The 23324-nt window shown below is 40.0% G+C and overlaps 2 protein-coding genes across 3 annotated transcripts in view; both read right to left on the bottom strand.

The window, feature by feature from the left end:
- The window catches only part of ccny (cyclin Y), a 43942-nt gene extending 29664 nt beyond the window's left edge, over window positions 1-14278 (bottom strand). For both annotated transcript variants that reach the window (XM_085362621.1, XM_085362622.1), the window contains exon 1: window positions 13582-14278. In XM_085362621.1, coding sequence (XP_085218747.1) covers window positions 13582-13735 — 154 coding nt within the window. In that variant the 5' untranslated portion in view covers window positions 13736-14278. The remainder of the gene's footprint in view (window positions 1-13581) is intronic.
- Window positions 14279-17126: 2848 nt separating this feature from the next.
- Window positions 17127-22924, bottom strand: LOC146625089 (cAMP-responsive element modulator-like). Its single transcript, XM_085361932.1, has 5 exons — window positions 22855-22924; window positions 22528-22701; window positions 22234-22323; window positions 18023-18167; window positions 17127-17271 (listed from the first exon to the last, which is right to left on the bottom strand). Exons 1-5 carry the CDS (start codon window positions 22922-22924, stop codon window positions 17127-17129), a joined length of 624 nt encoding a protein of 207 aa, XP_085218058.1.
- Window positions 22925-23324: the final 400 nt, after the last annotated feature.

Genomic DNA, 23324 nt, shown 5'->3' with positions numbered 1-23324 from the left:
AGCTTCATTCACTACTCTACCCTCAGAATGATCCCACGTCACGTTTCCTTCATAGGGCAGCATCATCTGACTGCAATTACTCTTACTGTCAAGTCCCATGAACACCTACTTTTCATTCTCAAGAAGGTGTCTGAAAATAATATGCTACACTGACGATACTGATGTGAAAGTATGAGCTAGACAGATGATGCAAGAGAAAAATCTGCTGATAATGACAGCTCTTCCTGTTTCTCAATTTGAGTCTTGCCTCTGTGAATAATTTAGCAAATGTGTTTTCACTCGCAACTTCTAGTTTGTTCAAGTTCTCACTTTATTTAAAAAGACGGGTATTTATTTTGAGATTAATTTAAAATATGTAATACTGTACTAACCTGCAGAGGAGGTCGACCAATTTAACTTGTGAAATGAACCAAGGGAGTCGCTTTTCTTTTAATGCCTCATAAAGAACATCTAACAGCAGCAGCAGGTGTTGAAGTCAGGCAAAGTCAATTTATTTATACAGCACATTTATACACAACACAGCTGGAAGGCTGATCTAATGTGTTATGAACAAACATCTGAATTTGTGTATTTCCTCCTGCTTGGATTCCATTTCAGTCATGCGGCTGGTTAAAACTGGGAAAAAAAAAAACAGGCTGATTTTCTTTCTAAAAATGTTTAACCACGGGTGTCAAACATAAGGCCTGGGGGCCACAATCGGCCTAACAAAGATAGAAAATCTGAGGAAGTGCATAGATTTTTTAGGTTTTACAGTTTCTTTTACAGGTAACCTTAAAATCAAAGCGAGCTATATGTGGCCCACGATGTAAAACGACTTTGACACACCTGTGTTAAACCATGTACATATGCCCGTTATCACTTTTTGTGCTACAGAAGCACTTTGGGGGGTTAAGTGCCTTGCTCAAGGACATTTAAAACAAATAAAGAGGAAGATTAAAAAAGGCTTGAGGTTAATTTTAGGTCTTTTTTATTATAGAATATAAAGAATGATGTAAAGATTCTTGCTGTTGATGCGCTCTTTCTTTAAATCAACACAAACAGACACTGTTTTGTCTTCACAGCTTTTCTAATAATTCAAGTGGCCTGTTGACAGCTATCCCCAAAAGATCTCTTAAGCCGCCAAAACACCACATCTAATGTCGCTGCGTGGTAAAAGCAGCAGTTACACCAAGCAAGCAGACACACAGCATTATTCAAGCTGATTCCTGATTCTAACATTCAAAATAACTGGTAGGGATCTACAGAGACACCGGCCACAGGCAGTTCATCTTGTTTGGTCATCCTGCTTGCAAGAGCCACACACTCTTGACAAGCTGGACGTGTAGAATACACTCCAGAATACAGAATGAGGACCTGGATCACAAAGGTTACCGGCATTCCCACGCCTCACTACCCAGCCCTCTTCCAAAAGCCCCTGCTTAACATTTTGACAGCAAAGACGGAAAGAGACAGAAAAAAAAAAACAGCATTTAGGCCAAAATTGCAGCTTAATTGTTGAGTTTATTTTTCTCTCAATCAACACCAAGTTGGTCAGATCAAAATATTCAGGCCCAGTGGAGCATCAGGGCTGCCTTCGAGCAGACCTATTTAAAACTCTGCGCGCACATGGTTGAACCATGAGTGCTATTTTAACAGGTCTTCTGCCCACTGGCCTTTATAAATGATGATTTCACATACACATCTGGCATTTCCTTTGTCACTTTTTTTTTTTCTTTCCATTAGATATAAATGATTTCACTAACCTCAGGCTCAAACAAACTACGGATAATTTTTACATTTACAAAATGTTGCTGTAAATTTAAAGAAATTCCTTACTTTTTGTTATAAAAAGTGCACTTGTGAAATTAAGCAAAGCACTTTTTTTCTTTTTCCAATATCTGGTAAAGAAGGAAAGTCCAGAGAAAACCAGAGTTAAGTAATATGACCTTTGAATCTAACAGTATTTAACCGACTAAACAAATACCTCAAATTATTTCATGTACAGCAGCACCGAAAGTCCAGCGAGATCCATGAAGAGACACGTTCTTGTATTTTAATGAGTGCTCCTTATCAGAGATCCAGAATCTTGCTCCCTTCCCTTCATCAGAAGTGGCAGAAAGCCATTACAATGTGAATCTCTCTGGGGACTGCAGTGACTAGTTCATTTGTGGACAGTAAATGTGTCTTCCCACTAGAAAGCCAAATCAAGCCAACCGGGACACCAGAATGAGATTGTCACAGACAATTGGATTTTCATTAACAATCTGTGAATCAGTTAATTTGTTTCTAAAATGGAAATTAAGTCCCTCTGAAATGATTTGTTAGTCCTTTAGGGAAATCACTGGCTTGTGCCCGCAAAAACAAGAAGTTGTCAAGCAAATGAAGAGTTTCTTGCAGGCTGTAATTGTCAGTGTCTTAAAGCAGACATGATTCAAACCATCCCCACCAACAACAGCCACTCAACAGCTGATGCAGCTTCTTTGCTTCATCAAAAGCACATTTCACGTCTGGCTCCTATCTAAAAAGCTGAGGCTGTCCTGTTAGTGCAGCAGTGTGCCTAAACACAAGTAACTAACAACAATACAGAATTCCTCCCGAGATATGGTCCAAAAACAGACACTACAACACCGATGAACACGGCCTTTAACATGCCGGTTCCCAAGTACAAAGCTGTGTGAAGTCTGACTGTGACAATTTGCACCAATGTGAGAAAACCCCAGGTAACAGAGAGATGAAATCACAGCTAGCGAGTGTTTGTTCTGTGTGCTGCCTAATGCACAGTCTGCCCAAACAGCACCATCACCTAAACAAAACAGCGAGAATGACCAAATGTAGCTGCGTGCTGCATGTTGCATTTGACTAAACCAGTTTCCTTTTGTAACTGTGCTGACTGGTGATTAGGGAAAGAGAAATCAATACTGACATTAAACAACTGGCAGAAAACGACTTTAAGAGGTAGCAAAATATTATTTACACTGCCAATTACTGACCCACTGTGGCATATATTTCATGAAAAAGGTCCTATGAAAACTTAATTTCAGAAATGAAAATGGATAATTGCTAAAACTGGATTCTAACAGTTGTGATTATTCTAAATTAAAACAGAGTGCTATAATACAGTGTGGGATCAGTTCGTTCCAGAGATTTCTGTTGGGCCTAATTACTTAAAATGTTGAATTGTACAATGAGAATGTGATTAAACGTTAGAGCTACTCATCAGAGAAGATGAGAATTACACAATATTGATGCTTGCTGTAAGGAATCAGTTCGGTAAGGAGTGGGTAATATTGATCAAGACAACATCGTTTAACACATTTTCAAGTTTCACTGGCTTTGGTCTCACTGTACATTTCAAAACAAGCCTAACTAATACCTAACTCTCCATCTAGTTGAACTCTTTTAGACACAGGCTAAGGTGCTTGGAAAGAAAGCGACTGGACTTTAAGTTTCATGAAGATGTTTCACCTCATCTGAGAGTTCCAGGTATTTAAACCACAGAGGGTCACTGATCACACCTCCTCACATGAGTCAACCTGTGAAAAGGAGTGGGTCATTATCACCAGAGACTTCCAAGTGAAACCATTATAACACCTTGCCTCACCATATCATGTGACCTATTAAGGTCACCTGTAGATGTGAGTGGAGGTTGAGGCGCCTGGGAAGGGATCTCAAAATTGCATTTTAGGGGGCAGACAGTTGGTGTCGTAACCACGCCCTCTGTTCAAAGATGGTGACAGGACGTGGTGTTTAAAAGTAAGGAAAATGCAAACCTGTCAAGTTAAAGGGAAGTTAGTAAGTCATTGTGGTGCTGGCATGAATGTTGCACTTCTTAAGTCAGTTTGTGTGTTTTTTCTGAGCTATATGTGAAGATCAAGACGATTTTGAACACTTAACTATTTAAAGGCTTCCTGTTTGGGAGTTGTTGTGTGGCTAACATGGAGCCAAAGATGACTATAAAGTCTCTTGACTTCCTAATGGAGGAAATTTCTACTATCAGGTTGCAGGAGAAAAGCATGCTTGATATTGTGGAGGAGGTAAAGCTCCTCTGCATCCAAAATGCAGAGTAAGGTTGCAGACCTGGAACAATACTCCAGCAGGAAAGAGGTAATGTAAAGTACTTAAATGACAAACTGTAAAATATTCATTAAACTAAACTGATCGCTGGAGGAAGCTAAAGTACTTCCTCCAGCAGGCCATCAAAAATATGGTGGATCTGCAGTTTATATCAGTAAGGAAGCTAAATAAATATTAACTGATAAATATTAACTTACGGTGAAGGGGTCAGATTAAATCAGCACTCCTCTTCGATACGTAACTGAATCAGAACAGATGACGTGACACTGAAATATATTTTGCTTTATTTTGTGCAGCATTTTTTCCTTTTCTTTGCCAAATGAACTTCTGTATATTCATAAACAAACAAGTCCAGTCGCTTTCTTTCCAAGCTCCTTAGACTACCGTGACCTGGATGACTAAGACCTCACACAGACATATAATTTAGACACATGGAAAATCAAAGGTTCAACTTGAACACTGATTTTCCAGCTACCACGATGGAAATGGACCGACAGACTAATCCACATTCAAAGTAGCTGTAAAACCCTCACACCTGTGACCGCATTACATCCGACCGCTCTGCATCGGACAACAATGCCCCTTAGCCGTTTCAAACTCATGCTCAACCACAGCCTCTTTCACACTCTTATGCATCCTACTCCTAAAATCAGTGCTGAACCTGCTTTCTCCACTTAAACTTTTGTTAATGTCCTACATTTACTAAAGTGCATTTTAACAACCCACCCAGTTTGCACGAGAAACCACTTTCAATATGGGTGGAGAGGGTAACAGTGACAGCCCTGATGCTACAGAATTTAAATTTGCTTAACAAAACAAGACAAAGTGAAAGTCACATACAGCCTATCGGCCATTGTCTGTTCTTCTTTTAGTTAACTAAAAGACTGCGTAGTTATTTTGTTAGTTCTTTCATCAGGTAATTTTGTTTTTTCTGTTTAATAACAAAGGAGTGGGAGAGATGTCAAAAGGCTGCTACACCATCCACCATTATGTCCTCTTTAGCTGAATGGTCAGACAGCTCAATGTGCTTTGTGAGTTATAAAAAAGAAAAAGACACGATGTTTTTCTTTAATTAAGAAGAAGATTAACATACTTTCAGGGACTGCAAATCTGGCATTTTTTTTTAGTTTTTAAGCCAAAATACAAAATTTTGTAGCTTCCTACAGCAAAGGATTCAGAGGTTGTTTTATAATCAGGGTTCATACATATTTTTCAGGGTCACATTCAAGCACTTTTTACATAGAAAAATGCACCACAGACAAATACTGGAAAAGGACATTGTACACTATACGCATATTGCACCAACTCAGAAAACACATTTCTCTTAAAAATTAAGATTTGCAAATGTGAACAAATCAGCCTGTTAGAGATATTCATCTCCAAGGCCAAATTAATAAGTCTTCGCATGAGGTATGGATGCTTCTTTCCTATGCGACAAAAAAATAGGAGACAGATTTTTTTTTTTTTAACTAGTTAAGCACCCACGCACCCAAAAATGGGGGCAAAAGGGAGGAGATCACGTTTAATCGGTTATAACACGAAGTCAGAAATGTAAGTGCCGACATGAGTAGTGTCCACAGAAACCTCTGAATCGCAGCTAAAATCTCATATAAACCATTTCTACAGACACCAAACAAAGCAAAGACACCAAAAAGTTTAAAGAGCAAATGCATCACCATGAATTTGTGGACAGATAATATCCATATTTTGATTTATGATTTTCTGGAGTTAAATGTGAACCGAAGCATATTTTCAAAGGTGTTATATACTGTAAAATACTTTTAAACATTAGGTGAGGGTTATAAAAAGATCTAATTTTTTTTATGTTTGAGTCACAGCAACTTTGACATAGTAACATCTGCAGTAATATGTATACATCTGATGACATCTCACAAGTGTTAGCTTTATTTGATACCAAAACTGTTTACACAGAGTTTTTAATTGCAGAGAAAATTTATTTTGGTCATTTCATTTTTGAACAGAAAGCTCAGAAAACCCCTGGAGGTCTAACAGGTTGAAGTTAATTCCCAATAAAACCAACTGTGAGATGTTTGACTACATTGCTGTCTGTATTATTGTCATAGTCATAAATGATCACCTTTAAAGTGTTTGTGCTAATAACACCATGTACAGTAAGACAGGCATGGAAAACAGCACTGACTGGAGAGGCTTTGAACAGATGACACACTCAGTTTAATTCAATATACAAGACTTTAAGAATGCACAAGCATCTACCTAAAATCTATTTATTTAGTCTATCATCTGTGATATTTTTAGGTACAATTATAATGTACCTTAAATAAACAGGCAACCTTAAAGTATGAAATATTAAAACACTTAAATTTGTATGTTGTCTCAGTGGCTGATAGTGCCACACAGGCCTCAATGTGAGTTGAAGCCATTTATAATTTATAAAAATAAACAGATTTTGAATGAAAGCACAAAAAAGTGGCTATTCTTTGTGCCCATATGGATCAGTCCCTCTTATTACCATTATTTCCTTAAGCCATAAGTTGGTTAGTTAAGTGTCAGATTAACGTTTAAAGCTTTTACTTGAGTGAAGTAACTCACATTACTGCTACTGCTAAGTAATGTTAGCTAAATTCACAGCATATTCAATAAATCCCCATGCCATAACTAAGTGCTATAATAAGGCTGCCATACTCCATCACACGCATTTCAATCATTTCTAAAGCAAGTTTAGTGCACTCATCCCCTGTTTTTTTTAGACTTTGCGACTTGTGTTATTTCTCTACCTGATAAGAAAACTATTCGGTCAGATAGTTATTTGTGGTGAATGAAATACAATTTCAAGCACTTTTAAGCACCACATCTGAAATTTAAGCACTTTTCAAACCTTGAAAAGACAATATTACAATTCAAGCATTTTCAAGGTTTTCAAGCACCTGTACGAACCCTCTATAATGTAAGACTGTCCCAATTGTCTTTGAATCAAATCAATTAATATTTTCTGGTCAGATATTTGTTTTGATCATTATAATGCAAAACTCTTAGTTTCCTTATATGTTGCTTCCAAGGTGCCAGACATTCTCGTGATGTTGAGCAATAGTTCTCCAGACTTTACAGCTACTCTAAAGACTCTAAAACCCTTTCAAATTCTTTCTTTGGACATGAGCTGCTTTTTTCGCTGATTTTCAGTGCATTCTTGTACCTTTTCTGTTTGTTAAGTCAATTAAAACTGACCTGTGAATCATTCAATCATCCAACAGCTATCTAGGTCAAGGGACGAGGCAGTGTTACAAAAAAGACAAATTCTGTCTTTTTTCTTTAGGCACTCTGTTTTTAGCAGCCTGTCAAATAAACACATCACTTCTTCCCTATTTCTCAGTTGAATGCATGAAAAATGCCAAAGATAACACAATAGGTGATTCCCATAGAGACGAAAATGTGGCCCATCTCAGCATGATGTGCAGTGTGTCCTTAAAAAAATTTAAGGATACTGCACAGCAGAGGACAAAAGAAGAAGTGGCAGCTACGTGGCTGCGTTGTCACAAACTTGGGTGTCCACACCAACCACATGCCCATCCAGCGGGGTGATGACATTACCTCTCAGCCTATTATGGCTAAGAGGTATAAATCTACAGCTAGAGCTGGGCGATAGAACGATAACGATATGTATCGCGATATAACTTTTTCTCGATAGAAAAATTCAACTATCGCGATAGACCTCGCCGCTCTTGTCCTCTTAAAAAAAAAAAAAGAACAGCCAATCCAATCCAGAGCTGAACCAATCACAGCCGCAGCGTCACGTCACGTGACTTGTTACGTACAGCACAAGTGCCAAGCCGCACATGTGTATTTGTTTGGGAAGCAGCCAGCCACCGTACCACCCGGGTAATGGAGGAAATGAGTGAGCCGACTAGAAAAATCAACCGAGCGTGACCGAAGAGAAAACAGATGATGGTTCCAATGCCGTAGAGATTGTCGAACGGAAGAGCCATAGAAGTTCCGTAGTGTGAAGGTATTTCGGCTATTTCAAGTCTGACAAAAAACAGAGTAGCGTGCACTGTAAATTGTGCCGAAAGCAAGTCTGGAAATACAATAAACTGGTGCATGCGCTACGTCCACACGTACCCCGGTATTTTTGAAAACGCAGATTTTTCTATGCGTTTGCACCTTTCGTCCACACGTAAACGGCGTTTTTGGTCACTGAAAACGAAGATTTTTGAAAACTCCGTTTTTGCATTTACGTGTGGACGAGAAAAACAGAGAAAACGCAGCGTCAAAGGTGTGCGCATTTTTTGACATCACACTGTGCGCCACGTTATTGTTTCAGTGAAATGAATTTCTACAATACTGTTAATTCTACTCTCTGCAGTGTTTAAATGCTTACATATACACACAGTTACTGTCCGTCCACACATACGACTCGGGTCTGCTTCTATGCCCCAGCTTTGTTTACTTTTTCCCACCGAGGCTTCTAGACTTCTGATTGGCCAACATTTCTGCACGGTTAGGAATCTAGCGCCACCTGCTGCTTTGGCATGTTCATAGCAGCGTTTTCCTTCATTTCTGCCTTTATGTGTGGACGGGATTATTTTTTAAAACGAAAACTGAAAATCTCCGTTTTCAAAAATACCCGTGTATGTGTGGACGTAGCCTCAGTCTCTGACTGGAAGCGCTAATTCGTCATTCGGCTTTTGTCAGACTAAAGTAACTGTTAAAACTGTTTGAAAAGCTAAGCTATACAACAAGGAGAGATTGAGAATTTCCTTTTAGTTCTCAGTTTATTTGATATTGACAAAAGTTAGTCAGTTTTGTCTGTTCTTCTGTAACACAAGCTAAGATTTATTTTTAGAATTAATATTTTGTTTCTAAGTGGAATTGACAATTTAGTTTGTTTCGTTTGTTCTATTTTGAAACTTAAACGCTTTAGCGGCTGCCTTTTGTGTAGTTTGCAATATTTGCCTTTATTTATCTGAAAAAGTCTCATGTTCCTTAAGTACATCTACCCTGTTGAACTTATTATGGGAAATAAATATTTAAATAAAAACAAGCTGCTGATTATTTCACATTTTACTTGTGAGCAACGGCACATTTAAATCTTACAAATATAGTTATTTGGCTTATATCGTGATAGATATCGTTATCGCCTGAAATGAAAAAAACATATCGTGATATGAAAAAATCTTATATCGCCCAGCTCTATCTACAGCACATGAACAGCATCTAAAGTCACATCCTCGAGAAACATGAAAACATCCAGCAAAGCTCTGCGACAGGTTGGCTCAAGATTTGATTTGCAACATCTTAAAGCTTTGACGTGCAGTTTTTAATTATGTCAATTTTCAAATATGAATTTCTGCAATTCTGCACTTGGCATGGTTCACATGGGTATGGGTAAAATCCCTACTTAAAGTAAATCTAACATCTATATACTTACAAAAGACATTTAACAAATCAGGTTTTTAGGAATATTTTCACCTCACACACACTCAAAATAAAATAGTATCATACACCATAGATGTAGGTCAACTTGTCTGGAAATCATAGTTAGGAGACTCCCCGGGCTCATCAACCAGGCATGAATAATCCATGTCCAGATTTCAATTAGCCTGCAAGCAAGACTCGTGTGTGTGTGTGTGTGTGTGTGTGTGTGTGTGTGTGTGTGTGTGTGTGTGTGTGTGTGTGTGTGTGTGTGTGTGTGTGTGTGTGTGTGTGTGTGTGTGCATGCTCCAGAAATAACTAATTTTAACACTGATGAGATGGACAAATGCTGGGCCTGAAGCCATTGCTCATTTACAGATGTCTGTGGTAAGTAAAATCCAAACAGGGTGAGGGATCCATCTGTTTAATCACCTTTCACATTTCTTTGAATTCTAAGAGAGAGCAAGAGGTTTAGTTTTACCGTTACTTGGTGCTGCTGAGCTGCGGTTCAACATTACAAAGGTCTCTGATCAAATTAGGCTAAAAATAGATCTGCTGTTGATTTGGAGATCCCGCTCACTATTCTGTGCAGCAATGAAAGTAAAGAAGCACATAGAGGTCTAATCATTATCTCTGTTCAAATCATGTCCTCTGTTTCCCTCTCATTTTCTTCTACAGGGAGTGTTAAGAATAACTTTTAAAAATCTAGCTCTCAGCCAGTAACAGACTTTCCATTCAGAAGAGAGGAGAAACTCATGCGTTCACCTTCTTAATTCAAAATAAATAAATAATCAGAAATATTACCTGTGGAAATGTGTGTGATGACAGACAAACTCAAGGTATTTAAAAAATATATATTTATGGTGTTTAGTCATGCTAATAAACCCTTTATACACACACACCAATGCTGCATTGAAAAAGCCACCTTTTACAGATTTTTAGAAACACATCTTTACATAACTAGTCGTGAATTTTTTTATATCAAATGCATTTAAAATAGAAACCATCTCGACTGTGTAATCTGCTCAGTAACCACACAGGCCACCAGTCTAACAACACCGGAGAGAAAGCACAAGTATTTTAACAGCAATATCCTCTCATTTGGAACCAGCTGCTTAATTACATATTACGAACTTGACCCTGACAAATCTCTGCATGGGCATTGCTATACATAATCTGCAAAACAGCCATAACAGGGCAGACTGAACATAGACAGTCTATACAGTATGATTACAAAAACCCAGCAACAGAGCCTTTCATACTTCTAAGTAAGATGTGCACTGAGGTGGTTTGTTTGCACACACAAACACACAAGAGTGTGGTCATGTGTTGTCACCACTGTCAGCAGTTTTTTTTTTAATAAATCACGAGCTCTGTGTAGCCAGGGTAACGTAAATAATAATACACAATACAAAGGGGCAGAGATGCACTTTGTACAGCTAAAGTCATATTATATCGAATGTATATATGTACCCGTTTCCCTGGACAAAGCTGTGATCCTGTGCAGGATACACAGATGAGTCTTGTGCCTATGGAATGCTATTATAGTTCCAGTGAGAGGGTGAAGGGGTCACTACCTAATCACTAGTGTAAATAGCCTGGGACAAACACAAATAACCAGCATGGAGTCTGCCCTTGTGTCCTGCTTTCTATCTATTGTAAACGGCACAATGCTGAGCTTTGTTTCTGGATTTGTTGGTTTGTTGGTTACTTTGAGCTCTTGTCCAGTGACTCTGTGAAATAAAACAGTTTACTTAACTTAATAATCTATCTACTGAAGGTCTAAACAACCAAAAGCATTTATTTATCCAGGTAAAGGTTTATGGTAGCATTATATGTTTAAATGCTAGATTTGTCATACTCACTGTACTTCTTATACTTGTACTCCTGTTAGAATGCCGTGGTCACTGACTGATGAAATCAAACTGCAGGTACAAGCTGCCAAACATGTGTTTCCCTTGAAAGCTGTCTGGGCGCGTGGATAAATCTGCTCTTTATTAGGACTGACCTCACACAACTTCTTGTGAAAGTGTTATAACCATAATGAGAGGTGTGACTGCTTGATAACAGCAATTATCACTACTACTACTGATCTGACTTTACATATATCACGCATCTACTAGATTTGAATAATAAACGTGTCTGTTTAAAAGTGGACTGCACTGAGTTTACCTCAAAACCCAGTAAACACATGGAAAATAAACAAGCTGGAGCAGGACTGAGGCACAGGGCTGTGTAATCAGGAGCCGGGCTGTGACTAAAGGGTGTTTTTAACCGTGAAGCCCATCTCACAACTGGCGCTCCTCATCAGACACAGCCTCTATCACGGGAGATCTGTGGGTCCAGATGAGGCAACGGGAGGCCCAGGCAGGCCCCTCCTTGCAATGCCTTTGAATCCCCAAGAGGACCTGAAAGAACTAGGTAGAAAGGATTTCTGTGCTACTTTGCTTAGCCTGTTGGTATCCAAACCCACATCTGAAATATCAATATCAGTGGTTAGCAACTAAGAAATCCTTTGCAGCGTAAACATCCAAATACTTATTAAAAGCCACGCAGGCCAACACTCACATGACCCACTCCACGACTGATCCATTATTTAGAAAGCTGCTGAAGAAACAGTTCAGAGCTTGTATTCAAAGCACATCATGTGAGCCCCTCTTTCAGACATGCACGTTTGCATCGGTCGGCTTCATGTTCAAATGTGCACCCTTGTCACTTGTCTTGTCTGTAACACTCATGACATCAACCATAACAGGTCAGACCTTGTAAAGTTTGTGTTGCTTTACACGTTAACAGACAGGCAGGGGTACGACTGCACGTCCCTAATTACAGTGCGAGTTGTGCAGCTCACAAAAAAATGCAACCACTTTGGAGAAAGTCATAAATAGCACTGAAAGAGAAACAAAAATGAACACATTTCGGTCTTTCCACCATGTTTTAGTAAGAAAACTCGTATTGCGCAATGTCATGTTCGTAGGAAATATTAGGTACACAATGGTACACATCTCCTGCCTGGAAAAAGGCATTAGACTGAGAGCAGTACACTGTAGCTTTGGAGGTGGTGGTGGTTGGAGGGGACCAAAAAAAACAAAAAAACACTGCCACAGTTGAGAAACTGTGATAAGTCCGCTTCAGCAACCAGCATTGGGGCTGGTTCCTGCTAATGTTTCACAGTTACTGCACATCTCTTCAAGCATTACTGGTAATTTCCTTACTGCTATGGCATGCTGGTATGACTTCCTTTCCCCCCATTCACTCCCTCTCCCTCGTATTTCCTTAGAGTTTCTGCAGGGTTTCTTTGATTTTCAAGGATACACAAACAGGGACACTTAAGGCCTGGCTCGAATCGGATGAAGTCACTGACCCTAAATAAATTTGTTTCAGTCAGACTGAAATACTACTGATACTCAAATGCTACATGTCTCCAACGTCTGTGTTAATGTTTAGAGGCCAAAAGCAGTGTCACTTGACTTTTATCTGTGTGTGTGCGTGAGAGTGTGAATGTGCTGGTGTAAATGAAAGTTTAAACTGGTTACACATCTCCTACTTAAAAGGGAAGTGAGTGGACACCCTGTCCAGCACCATCACCTCCCACCAGAACAGCGACCCGCACTCAAACTGCCCTGCCTTATGCATTCTTTCACACGCAGACGCTTAACAAAAATCGTACAAGACAAAGGTCCACCCTGAAGACATCGGACTCATTCAACCTGCCCACTGTTGTTTTTCTATGGCAGTGTCATAGGAATGAAAGGTATCAGTGAAATTGTTCTTTTTTTTTTATCTTTTTATCTTTTTTTGAGGAAAACTATCCTCATGTTGCACCCATCCAAGCTTGGAAACATGAAATATGGCAGATTTACAAGCTAGGAGTCCAAAGAAGATGAAGCCCACAGTTACCGCAGTTATTGGTATTATGGGAGGGTGGGTCCTTCGCACAGACATTGCAAGGTCGCATTACCTGTTTAATCGCCTATTTCTGCAGAAGCGTGAGCATATTGGAGTAATAAATCACAATATATGAAATACTAAACGATTTGCAACACTATTATAAAATAATATCAATAATATCTTGAGGAAAAAAACTTGTAGTTTCTTATTTTTATTTAAATGCCATAAAGAAGCCAGTCTGCATCTTACCATCTATATTTTCTCTGTCGCTGATGTGCTGGAGGTTGCAACCCGTGTCTTCGCGACTCAGCTCCGGCTCGGGCCGGTAGGGCTCCAGCCTGGAGTGGTTGCTTCTCCGGTGTTTGGGGCTCGACGACACGCAGCAGGAGGTTGTATTGCCCATGTTTGCGAAAGCAGCTTTCGGTTGTATTCCTCAAGCCCAACTCCACCCGGCAGGCTTTCTCCCTGCTGTTGCTGCTAGCCTTACTACAAGAGGAAAAAACGGGGCGGTAACGCGGAGACGGGACCCCGGTGCAAACGAGCTTTGCCCTGGTACAATTTGCGTTACACGCCCTTCTCTCGCGTCCACGGCACGCTTAGTTAAACAAATGGAGCCATTGGGAGCTACTAGAAAAAACAGAAAAAGAGAAAAAACGCCAAGGTTGGCTAATGAAAAAGAAAACCAGCTAAATGTCCACTTCCAAACCTCCAGGCGAGGGGAGGTGGTGCCCCTGGATAGCAGGCTTCGGTATCGCTGTCGACTCCCTCGCCCTGTAATTCCTCTCCGAGCGTGCGTTTACTCTCTGAGACACATTTTCCGAGCACTGTTACTTTATAACGATACGGATATAAGAACATGGCACTTGAGCTGGTCGGAGAGGAAGATGTTTTTGCTCTCAGCGCTACATGGTTGCCAGAGTACTGTAGACTGCTGCTGCTGCTACATCCGCTGCCGTGTTGCTTTCAGGTACTACAAGTACAGTCAGATTTTCGACAACCAAAGTTGCTTAAGCAGTTTCGAATTAGGGGCCGTTAATGGCCAGAAAAGAAAGCATTTGTGATTATAAATAAATTGAGGGATAAAAGTAACTCCCGAGGTAGAAGTGCGCTTTGATTTTTATTTAAAGTTCCTTTAAAAAAAATGTAGCTCAACATATAAATTGCAAAGACTATTACTCTTATTAAAAATTCCACGCTCCCTGCCGCTCATAAACATATCTTTAAAAAAAAAAAACCACTGCGCTGTGGCTGTGATGGAAAAGGTTCCGGTTCAAGTGGGTAGTTACAACCGTGTAATAAATGCTCAATTATAATACCGTCTACAGGATACAACCAAGGAAACTAAGGAATGTAATACAACGTAATGACGCTACGTTTCGTTACCCCATTTTTTAACCGATATTTTTATGCAGTTGTTGGTGTATCTGTAAACTTAAAATAGAAAGCCGTTCATTTTGCTTGAAAAGGTGAATGAACTGTGCTGTTTCCCTGGTTATGACTTGTTATGGGCACAAACACAGACGCCTGTCCACACCCGTGTTTGTGTACAGTAAATTACTTGATCTTGACTAATGACTGGCAAACCCATACGGGGCTTTCCTTTGCATGTGAAAAAATCTTTGATTTTTGTAGTATTAACTGGATTTTTTTCTGGTTGGGGTTTGGGAATGCAAACAAAGTGAAGCCCTGAAGAATAATAGCCAGTTCAATCAGGACGTTTCTTCAAATGTACGACAATGTGTATTTGTAAACCGAGGCTGGAAAAATGAGAAAAAAAATCCTGTTTGCAGGATTGTATAGACTGAGATGACCAGGCATGATGCTGTAGTGCAGCCTGCTGGTACTGTACCTGCACTGCATTTTATGACAAGCTTATCTAAATTTTTAAAAACATGTATTTTGTAATTTGATCTTTTTTTCCATTTCTTTCCCCCCCTACCAGTTACCAAGATTACAGACTGTGCTGTGCTTTTTATTCTATGAATGCAGTGTGGAAGCATTCATGGCAGGATTTTGGATGATTAGTCACTTCAATAAAGCCCATGGTATGTTTTAATTAGGATGTAAGATGTACCTGCACAAAGCATTTGATCTGATAGCATAGGTCAGGTATGCAAATGCAGCATTTAAACTCAAAACAGCTGTATTATACTGTTCCCAAATAGTGGATTCTTTTCTCTCTGACGATGGAAGTGTTTAGAGACTGGACAGGAATAAGGTTTCACAATAGGCCCAGGTGCAAGGCTGGTCTCAGTGATACTGGATTCTTTCCTTTGTTGCTTTGTTACTAGGTCTCTGAGGCAAATTACACATAGGAGTGACACAAGCACTGCACAATCAAGATCCCTCATTGCTATCCACGAGTCCCTTTTTTCTCCTTCCATCCTGTGAGCTGGTTAAATATCAAGCACAGATTCTTAATATTTTCCTTTTTAGAGCAACAATTTCTCAATTTGCTAAGCATGAGAATAGCGCTACTAAAGAGAGCAGGAAAATATTTCCTTTCCGTTGGCACATCTGTGTTCCACTGGTTGTGGTTTAAGAAAATGTGCTTAAGAGCACTCTCTAATCTTCCATTCGTCCATTAAAAGTGCAGCTCTTCCACAAAATGTCTGTCACCTGCAAAAATGCAACAAAAGAGAGGAAATGACTGTGCTTTATTAGTGACAGTCTCAGTATCAAGGTGAGCCATCACCATCAGTGAAGAACGGAACGTCATGTTCCAAGCAGAAACCCAAGGCTGAGACTCAGAGTGGCAGCGTCTGCTTTAATGGAACTTTAGCTTATAAGGTCCGTGAGGCCTTTCGTCTTATCTCTCTAAGCCCAAACTAATAGCAAATGAACTCCCGTTGACTAGTTTTAAGTCATATGCACGTCTTTAACATTTACTGCATGTGAGAAGAAAGACACAGAGAGGCTGAACGAGAATTTTATTGAAGTGAAAACATTCCAAAAGGCCTTCACATGGGTTCTGACGATTCTTAACGTGCTGCAGAGGAGAAATGATACACCAAGAATCCAGCAGCTAATATGTCATTAAAAACAAATGAGCAACTGTCTCACGACTAGAGTGTTAAATTTAATCACAGATACAGATGCAAAGGGAACAAAAAAAGGAAACGACAAGTTAATGCAAATGTATCAAAAACAGATATTTTTTCTAAACATACACTCAACTCTGCTGCAATATCCCAAAAATATAGAACAATGTGCAGCAAAACCTGCCCGAATAAATAATAATGCCACTGGTTAGAGGCATCGGACCTTCTAAAATCAAACAAAATTTAAAAAACCCCCACAAACTTTGTGAAGCCCTGAAGATCACATGAACCCTGATATTTGAAAATTTGGCTTCTGGCAGCATTTTTCTCCCTGAACAGTCCTCCAAACAAAGCCATCACAAAGACTACCAATTAATGGAGTATTTGAACAGACCCACATCATAATATTGTAAAGGAATGTAAAACGCAATGCGGTTAAGGTAACGCAAAGCCATTGCTGACACGTTCAGGTTTAACCTCCGCTGTTGGACATTCTGATCCACATAGGGCCTACTTCCTCTAGAAGCCTGGCTCACAAATACTCACTGATATCTCCTGAAACAAGCTGCATATTTCAGCTGCTGCTGGTGCATGGATAATTCAGAGCCTGAAACACCGACATCATTGTGTAAACACATTTAATTAGCAACTACAAAGGGTGTGTGTTCGTTGGAGTGCGTGTATATGTACACAGAGTCCTCAAGATAGGCCACAGAAACAAACCGACACAGTCCACACAATCCCGATTCCCCATCACTCCACTTTGTGACGATAGATGTCTTTTAAGGCTCTAAGCTCTTCTATCAGAGTCTTATTTTGATTTTCCAGCACGGCCACGCGATTCTCAAGGCACCTGACATATTCCTTCTTCTTCCGCCGACACTCACGGGCAGCTTCCCTGGAAGCAGTGGACAACAGAGGACTCATTAAAGCTGTTAATCTGAGAACAACACATACAAAAAGCCTACCACGAAAGGTTAAGATGATTATCTTTTTGAAGGCGTTACCATTCAAAAACCTCCAGGCTAGGTCTTTTACATCACAGCCAACCAAAGGAGGATCTTACAAAGTAAACAACGATTCACTGATAAATAGCCGATCATAGTAAAATCACAGTGTAGGGAAGAAATGCAGGAAAAAAGACAACCAAGAAAAGCTGGCATTGGAAACAGCTGTTTACAGCAAGCACATAGTCAACGCACAATGTAGAGTACTCTGTTTGCTCACCGGCAAATCACTATTATCCACATAAACGCGTATACGTATATATGCGCACAAAATTTGACATTTTAACCTCCATGTGAGACAACTCACTCCACACACCAAACACAGGACGCAGAGAAGGTAACGTGAGGACAAATAAGAATTAGAAGATAAAGAGTGTGGATGAAGGGGAATTATGTGGTGAACTAATGACGTGCTATAAAACTTATTATTACATGGACATGTCATGTATTATCATGCAGATGATTGTATATTATACAACAGACACAGCAGGAATGAGAGAAGATATATTCCCCAAGGATATACTTTGAATCTATCCAGCTGACACTGGATTATTTAAATTGTTGTTGTTACTGTGTTGGCACGAATGCCTTATTATCTGGGTTATATTGTCCAAGAGAATGAATGTAAGCACTCCTCTATACCTGTTCTTCATCAAGCGCAGCTCCCTCTTCTGTAAGGCATCCTCTATAAGTTTCTGGGAGCTGTGAGCACTGGGCCCTGCGACACCCTGAGGGAGGCTGGAGGTGGGGTTACGCAGCTGGCAGCCAGTCAGGTCACCAGGGGTACCTAGGGAGACGCAAAACAACACATCAGACTCAGAGCTTTGGTCATACGTTTTAGGCTAATAGTTTACATCCTTAATAGACAGAATGTTTATTAATGAAACTGTATTTTGCAGTTTTTCATGTAAAATAAAAGTTCAGTATGACACTTGATTGAGTAGCTTTGCAGAACCACTTTTAGCAGCAAGAACTTTAAGTAATCATTGCCTGACTTTATCTGCCTGTTACATCATTTGATTAGCAGCAGCTTACTGCTACTTACCCTCTTAATTCCTATGGACACAGTAAGGCAACACAGTAAGGCTGTACTCATGAAAGATGACATTTACTGATGGCAGGAATCAGCTGTTATGTAATGTAAATTTTTCGCTTGCTTAAATTATTAAATCAAAAGCCGGAAGACTTTTGTTGCAGTTGGTTGAGTAGCTACAGTTGCTATCAGAGCTACTGGAGTTAGAGATCCAGTAACAAGCAACATCTTTAACTCTTTTCCCCATAAAGACAGCATTTCACGACCTGTACCCTTAGTGATGACTTTTGACACCTCAGTATATGTCAATAAAGACCAGCAGGCATTCAAAGGGGTAAAGAGTTAAAACTGGTAGTGTGAAAAGTGTTTTGTGGAACAGCCTCTTTCAAACCCAAAATCATAATCTAATTTTCACATTTTTATTCAACATCAACATGCTATCTATTTATTTTAGATCGACAAAAATAAAGCACAGCATGAATAATCCTGGAACGCGTTGTAACTGCAAGTTCCCATTAAACAGAATTCAGATTTTAAATGGTTTTATCACACGCTCACCCAGTATGTTGCTTAACGCTATAATAAGAAACAGAAATAATTAGAGCATGAGTGACTCGGTTGTATGTATTCTGACAAAATCTTATCGAATCAAGCCAGCGTGTGATGCTGCGAGAGAAACAGACACTGAGAGACGGTGCCATTCCTGTCCACTTCTCCTTCTGTTCATTGTTTGGTCAGCACCAGTAGGACTCATTAATTCTCTGACATGTTGGAACTGCGAAAAGAGCCGTATGTAATCACAGTGTGGCCAGCAGCTGACGTCAGTGTGCATCTTATTCATTGGGTGCATGTGCATGTCGCTGCTGGGGGGCTTGTTCCAGGAAGAGCAGTGACGTCAGCCGGTGCTGCTATGTGCTCTGAGTGGGCAGAGCGCTGAAGCATTTCACAAAGAGAGAGAGAGGCAGAGAAACAGAGAGACACAGGCAGATCCTGTGAAAATGTTTCCTCCGGAGCAATCTTGATGCAGCTGACCGTGGAAAACGAGGATAATCTCTATTTCTTTCAGATCATCCGGTACTTTTCTCAGAGGACCCTACTTGTGACGTTATTTTGAGGAAGTTACTGATCTTAACTGAGCTGGTTTGGGGAAAAACTGACTGAAAACATATAAAGAAGAAAAAAGCAAGCATCACAATAATCTTTTTCTTTTCAGTCTAAAAGCTTCTAACTTATTTTAACTGTGAATTTTCCCACTCACCATAAACTCACGAATCTCACTAACTCTTAAAGAGACAGTCCAACAAAACAACAATCTGAAAACGCACTCTCACAAAGATCCGGTAATAAAAGAGACATACCTGTTTCTGTCTCATCCCCAGTCACAGCCATACTGTATACGCTCCCAGCTTTTCCAAGAGAAACTGCCCCTTTCAGAGTCTTCTCTCTCACTGAAACATTACCACGGCCAACAGTGGAGCTGTGTGTGTGCAATTTACAATTAGAGGCATTGACATCACCATGACATCACTGGCCTCCTGATGTCAACAGTATGGTTTGCTCTCTCCCGACACAGCGCTATGAGTCAGGGGCTCTGCTGTTTGTCTTTGGAGAGGAATTTTTTATCAGCTAGACTGAAGCGCCTCTTCAGCTCCGAAGCAAACAGCCAGCTGAAAGCACAAAGTATGACTGCAATACTGAAAACCTGCTTTCTCAAAGCAGAACAAAAAGTCACCAGTGTGTGATAGGAACTCTTATTTTATGTCAAATCTTCACATTTGTACTTTTATTCAAATTAGATCTATACAGTAAATAGACAGGCTACTGATATCGATAAAGTTATCGATTGAACAAATATAAATAGCTCTCCTCCTTCTGCCACAGCACCTTCCATACCCCAAGCTAAAGGAGTTGGCTCCCCCTGCAGGCATCACAGAGGTATGATCTAAGTAATTGGAATGATGTAAAAGCTTGATGACGTCTGTACGTGTGCATTTCTCCCAAATTTCTGTTACTTTCTCAGTCATTTGAGTTGGCGGGGAGTTACTGGTGGAGGAAGCACTTAGATCCTTGACTTAAGTTGAATTTGCAACCTCACTGTAAAAACACACAGTGAGAGAAGTGAAAGCTAAAGTGTTAAGTATTCAAATGGACTTTTACACTGTCCAACTTTGGATCATTATGTGATTAACACACAGAGAGATGTACATAAACATGCTTCGGCTCGAGGTGGAGTTTGTTCTTTCTTTTTATGCTCTTTTGGAAATGCATCATATTTCAAGATCATCGCAAATTTTGCAGGGTGGTAAGTCATCAGTAGCGCGGAGAATAAAGAGTGAATAGAGAATCGGAGAAACAGGCTGAAAATTTGAATACTGTATAAGTTGGTATGGAGGCCAAATATAGACTATGAATAATGAAACCTATCTGCTGGACTTTGAATCTCATCTATCTTTCAGATGATTTAAGATAAAAACGTAAATATAAAGACACTGATCTATCTGATTTTCTCTTATTGGTGTTGTTCCTGCATCATCATAATAATGCTGGTCCAGTATCAACATGGAAACTGACCAATCACATTGCTGTGTGATAGCTTTGGAATGCGGTGGAAAATGGAAAAAAAGCTTTTGCTTATATAAAACTCTCTTCTGAAACAAATGGTAAGGATTTCAAGTGTTTTCTTTATTGAACATAATAATAGTGCATTATCAAATTCAGTTTTCTGCTAGTCAAATTTGGTCAATTGTGTTGGTTTGCTTGTGATAGTTTTTATAGCATTAGCTAACTTCTTGGCTTATGCTAACTGAATACTCAGACAACCTGATTGGTCAGTTGATGGACTGGCGAGGTGTCTGCAGTAGTGCGGATGCTCTACCTGTGGTGAAAAGAGAGCTAAGCATGAAAGCAAAGCTGTCAATATACAGGTTGGTCTACATTCCAACCCTTGCCTATGGTGACGAGTTGTGGCTAGTGATCAAAAGAATGAGATCACAGATACAAGCAGTGGAAATTTCCTCAGGAGAGTGGCCGGGCTCAGCCTTAGCAATAGCAGCTCGGTCATTTTTGAGGAACTCAGAGTAGAGCTGCTACTCGTCCACACTGAAATAAGGCAGTTATGGTGGTTCAACATCTTACTGAGATGCTTCCTAGCCACAATCTACGTGAGGTTTTCCAGCCATCATAGTGGGACGAGTCATGGGGGCAGAGCCACAACATGCTGGGGAGATTACATTCCTCAGCTGGCTTAGGAAAGCCTTGATCTCCCCAGAAGAGCTGGAGGAGGTGGCTTAGGAGAAGGATGTCTGACTGTTGCTCTTCCTACCTGGACCTGGATAAGTGTCAGAAAGTGCATAGATGGATGGAAGATATAAAACTGAGTGAAAAAGGTAGCTTTCCTCACTCTGAAAAGTGTAGACAATGCCGGTTACAAAGGCTGGTTACAGAAAAGGTGATGGGACAACTTCCTTTGGCTTCCCCAGTAAACACTTTCCTGATGAGTTTATGCTCCCAATCCCTAGTGAGCATAGAGTATGCAAATCTACCAACAGAAAGGATACAATATTATCAGATAGTCAATTCTGATGTGTCTCATAGATGGTAACTACATACAAGGGCCTTATATTGACTATAACAAACAGTGTGTGGTTTTCCTGGAGCTTAATATTGTCCTCTGGCATTTATACAGTTCGTGTAGGAAATGCCTGTTTTTGCTTCTACAGTTCTTAGTCACCCAGTGTAGCAACTCAGCAGCAGCACAAGGGCAATCAGCTGCTACCTAGAAGTGATAGCATATCATTGAGAGCATCTCTGCTGTACTCACAGGTTTCTGGTGGAGGACTTGGTGTGCATGTGCTGGCCTTGGCAATTGATGCCAGCATCTGTGAACGGATTTGGAAGTTGACCGGAGTGCCTGTTAAAAAATAAAAGCTGAGGTTTAATGCATCACTGCTTTGTTTATCAGTTGCAGCACGAACATTCCCCCTCTTTAATATCTGTTTCTTGTTATAACAGAGATGTAAAAAACTGCAGGAATCCAGAGGAAGCAGCACCATCCTGTCACTACTTTTGCTTTTGACACAAAAACACTCACATGAATCTGGAAATAAGGGGTTACCTGGTAAGGAATACGCAGTATAGGGGTGCAGTGCCCAATTCTGGATCCCTCCACAGCACTGAAGAGAAGTGCTTAATGGATACTGGAGTGTTTGTGTCCCAGTCATAGCCATCGATGGCAGGTTCTCTACCTTATTAGGCATTATCGTGGCAGGAACTCTTTGAAAAAGCCCATCTGGGATAGTAAAAAAGCCCATTACATATTAGCAGTTTGAGATGTCACAGGTTCAAATTATCTGCTCTAATTGTACTGAACTCATGTGATGGTAATGTTGTTTAGCTGGAGTGTGATAGTGATTTGTAAACTGTGTGATCGCGGCATGCTTACTGTTCTGTTTGCAGCTCTTTTGCTGGTCAACAGGCAGCTGATATTTCTCATCTGTCTTCATTTGATTCATTCTGAGAGGCACTGGTTCAATCGTAAATCACCTGTTTGTGCTAGTTCCTGGGGTAAACAGAAGAAGGTAACGTTACTCACATTAAGAAAATGAAATGAGAGTTGCATCTATGAGGAAACCATTGCCACATTGGCACCTCTTAGATGTACTTAGATTCTAGAGATATTGCACTTTAGTAAAATATGACGTGACGGTTTAGTCAAGCCCCCAGAAGAGATGACTCAACCAGTTCCTGGAGTTTATGAACCACTTCTCTATTTAGCCTCAGTGTTCAGCTTTGCATTATGCAAATCGGGGGTTTGAAGTATAGCGTGTGGTTTGCAGTAAGATATCCAGTACTGTGAAAATCAAGTCTTGAGCCACACCTCATTTCTTTGTATTTTTCTTGGAAAACAGGGAA

Source organism: Diplotaxodon limnothrissa, linkage group LG9 (genome assembly GCF_057381915.1).
Source record: "Diplotaxodon limnothrissa isolate DT_005_m linkage group LG9, D_limnothrissa_male_GT1.1, whole genome shotgun sequence".
Classification (NCBI taxonomy): Eukaryota; Metazoa; Chordata; class Actinopteri; order Cichliformes; family Cichlidae; genus Diplotaxodon; species Diplotaxodon limnothrissa.
The sequence above is the reverse complement of the archived record's forward strand: the minus strand, read 5'-3'. Positions and strand labels throughout refer to the sequence as shown.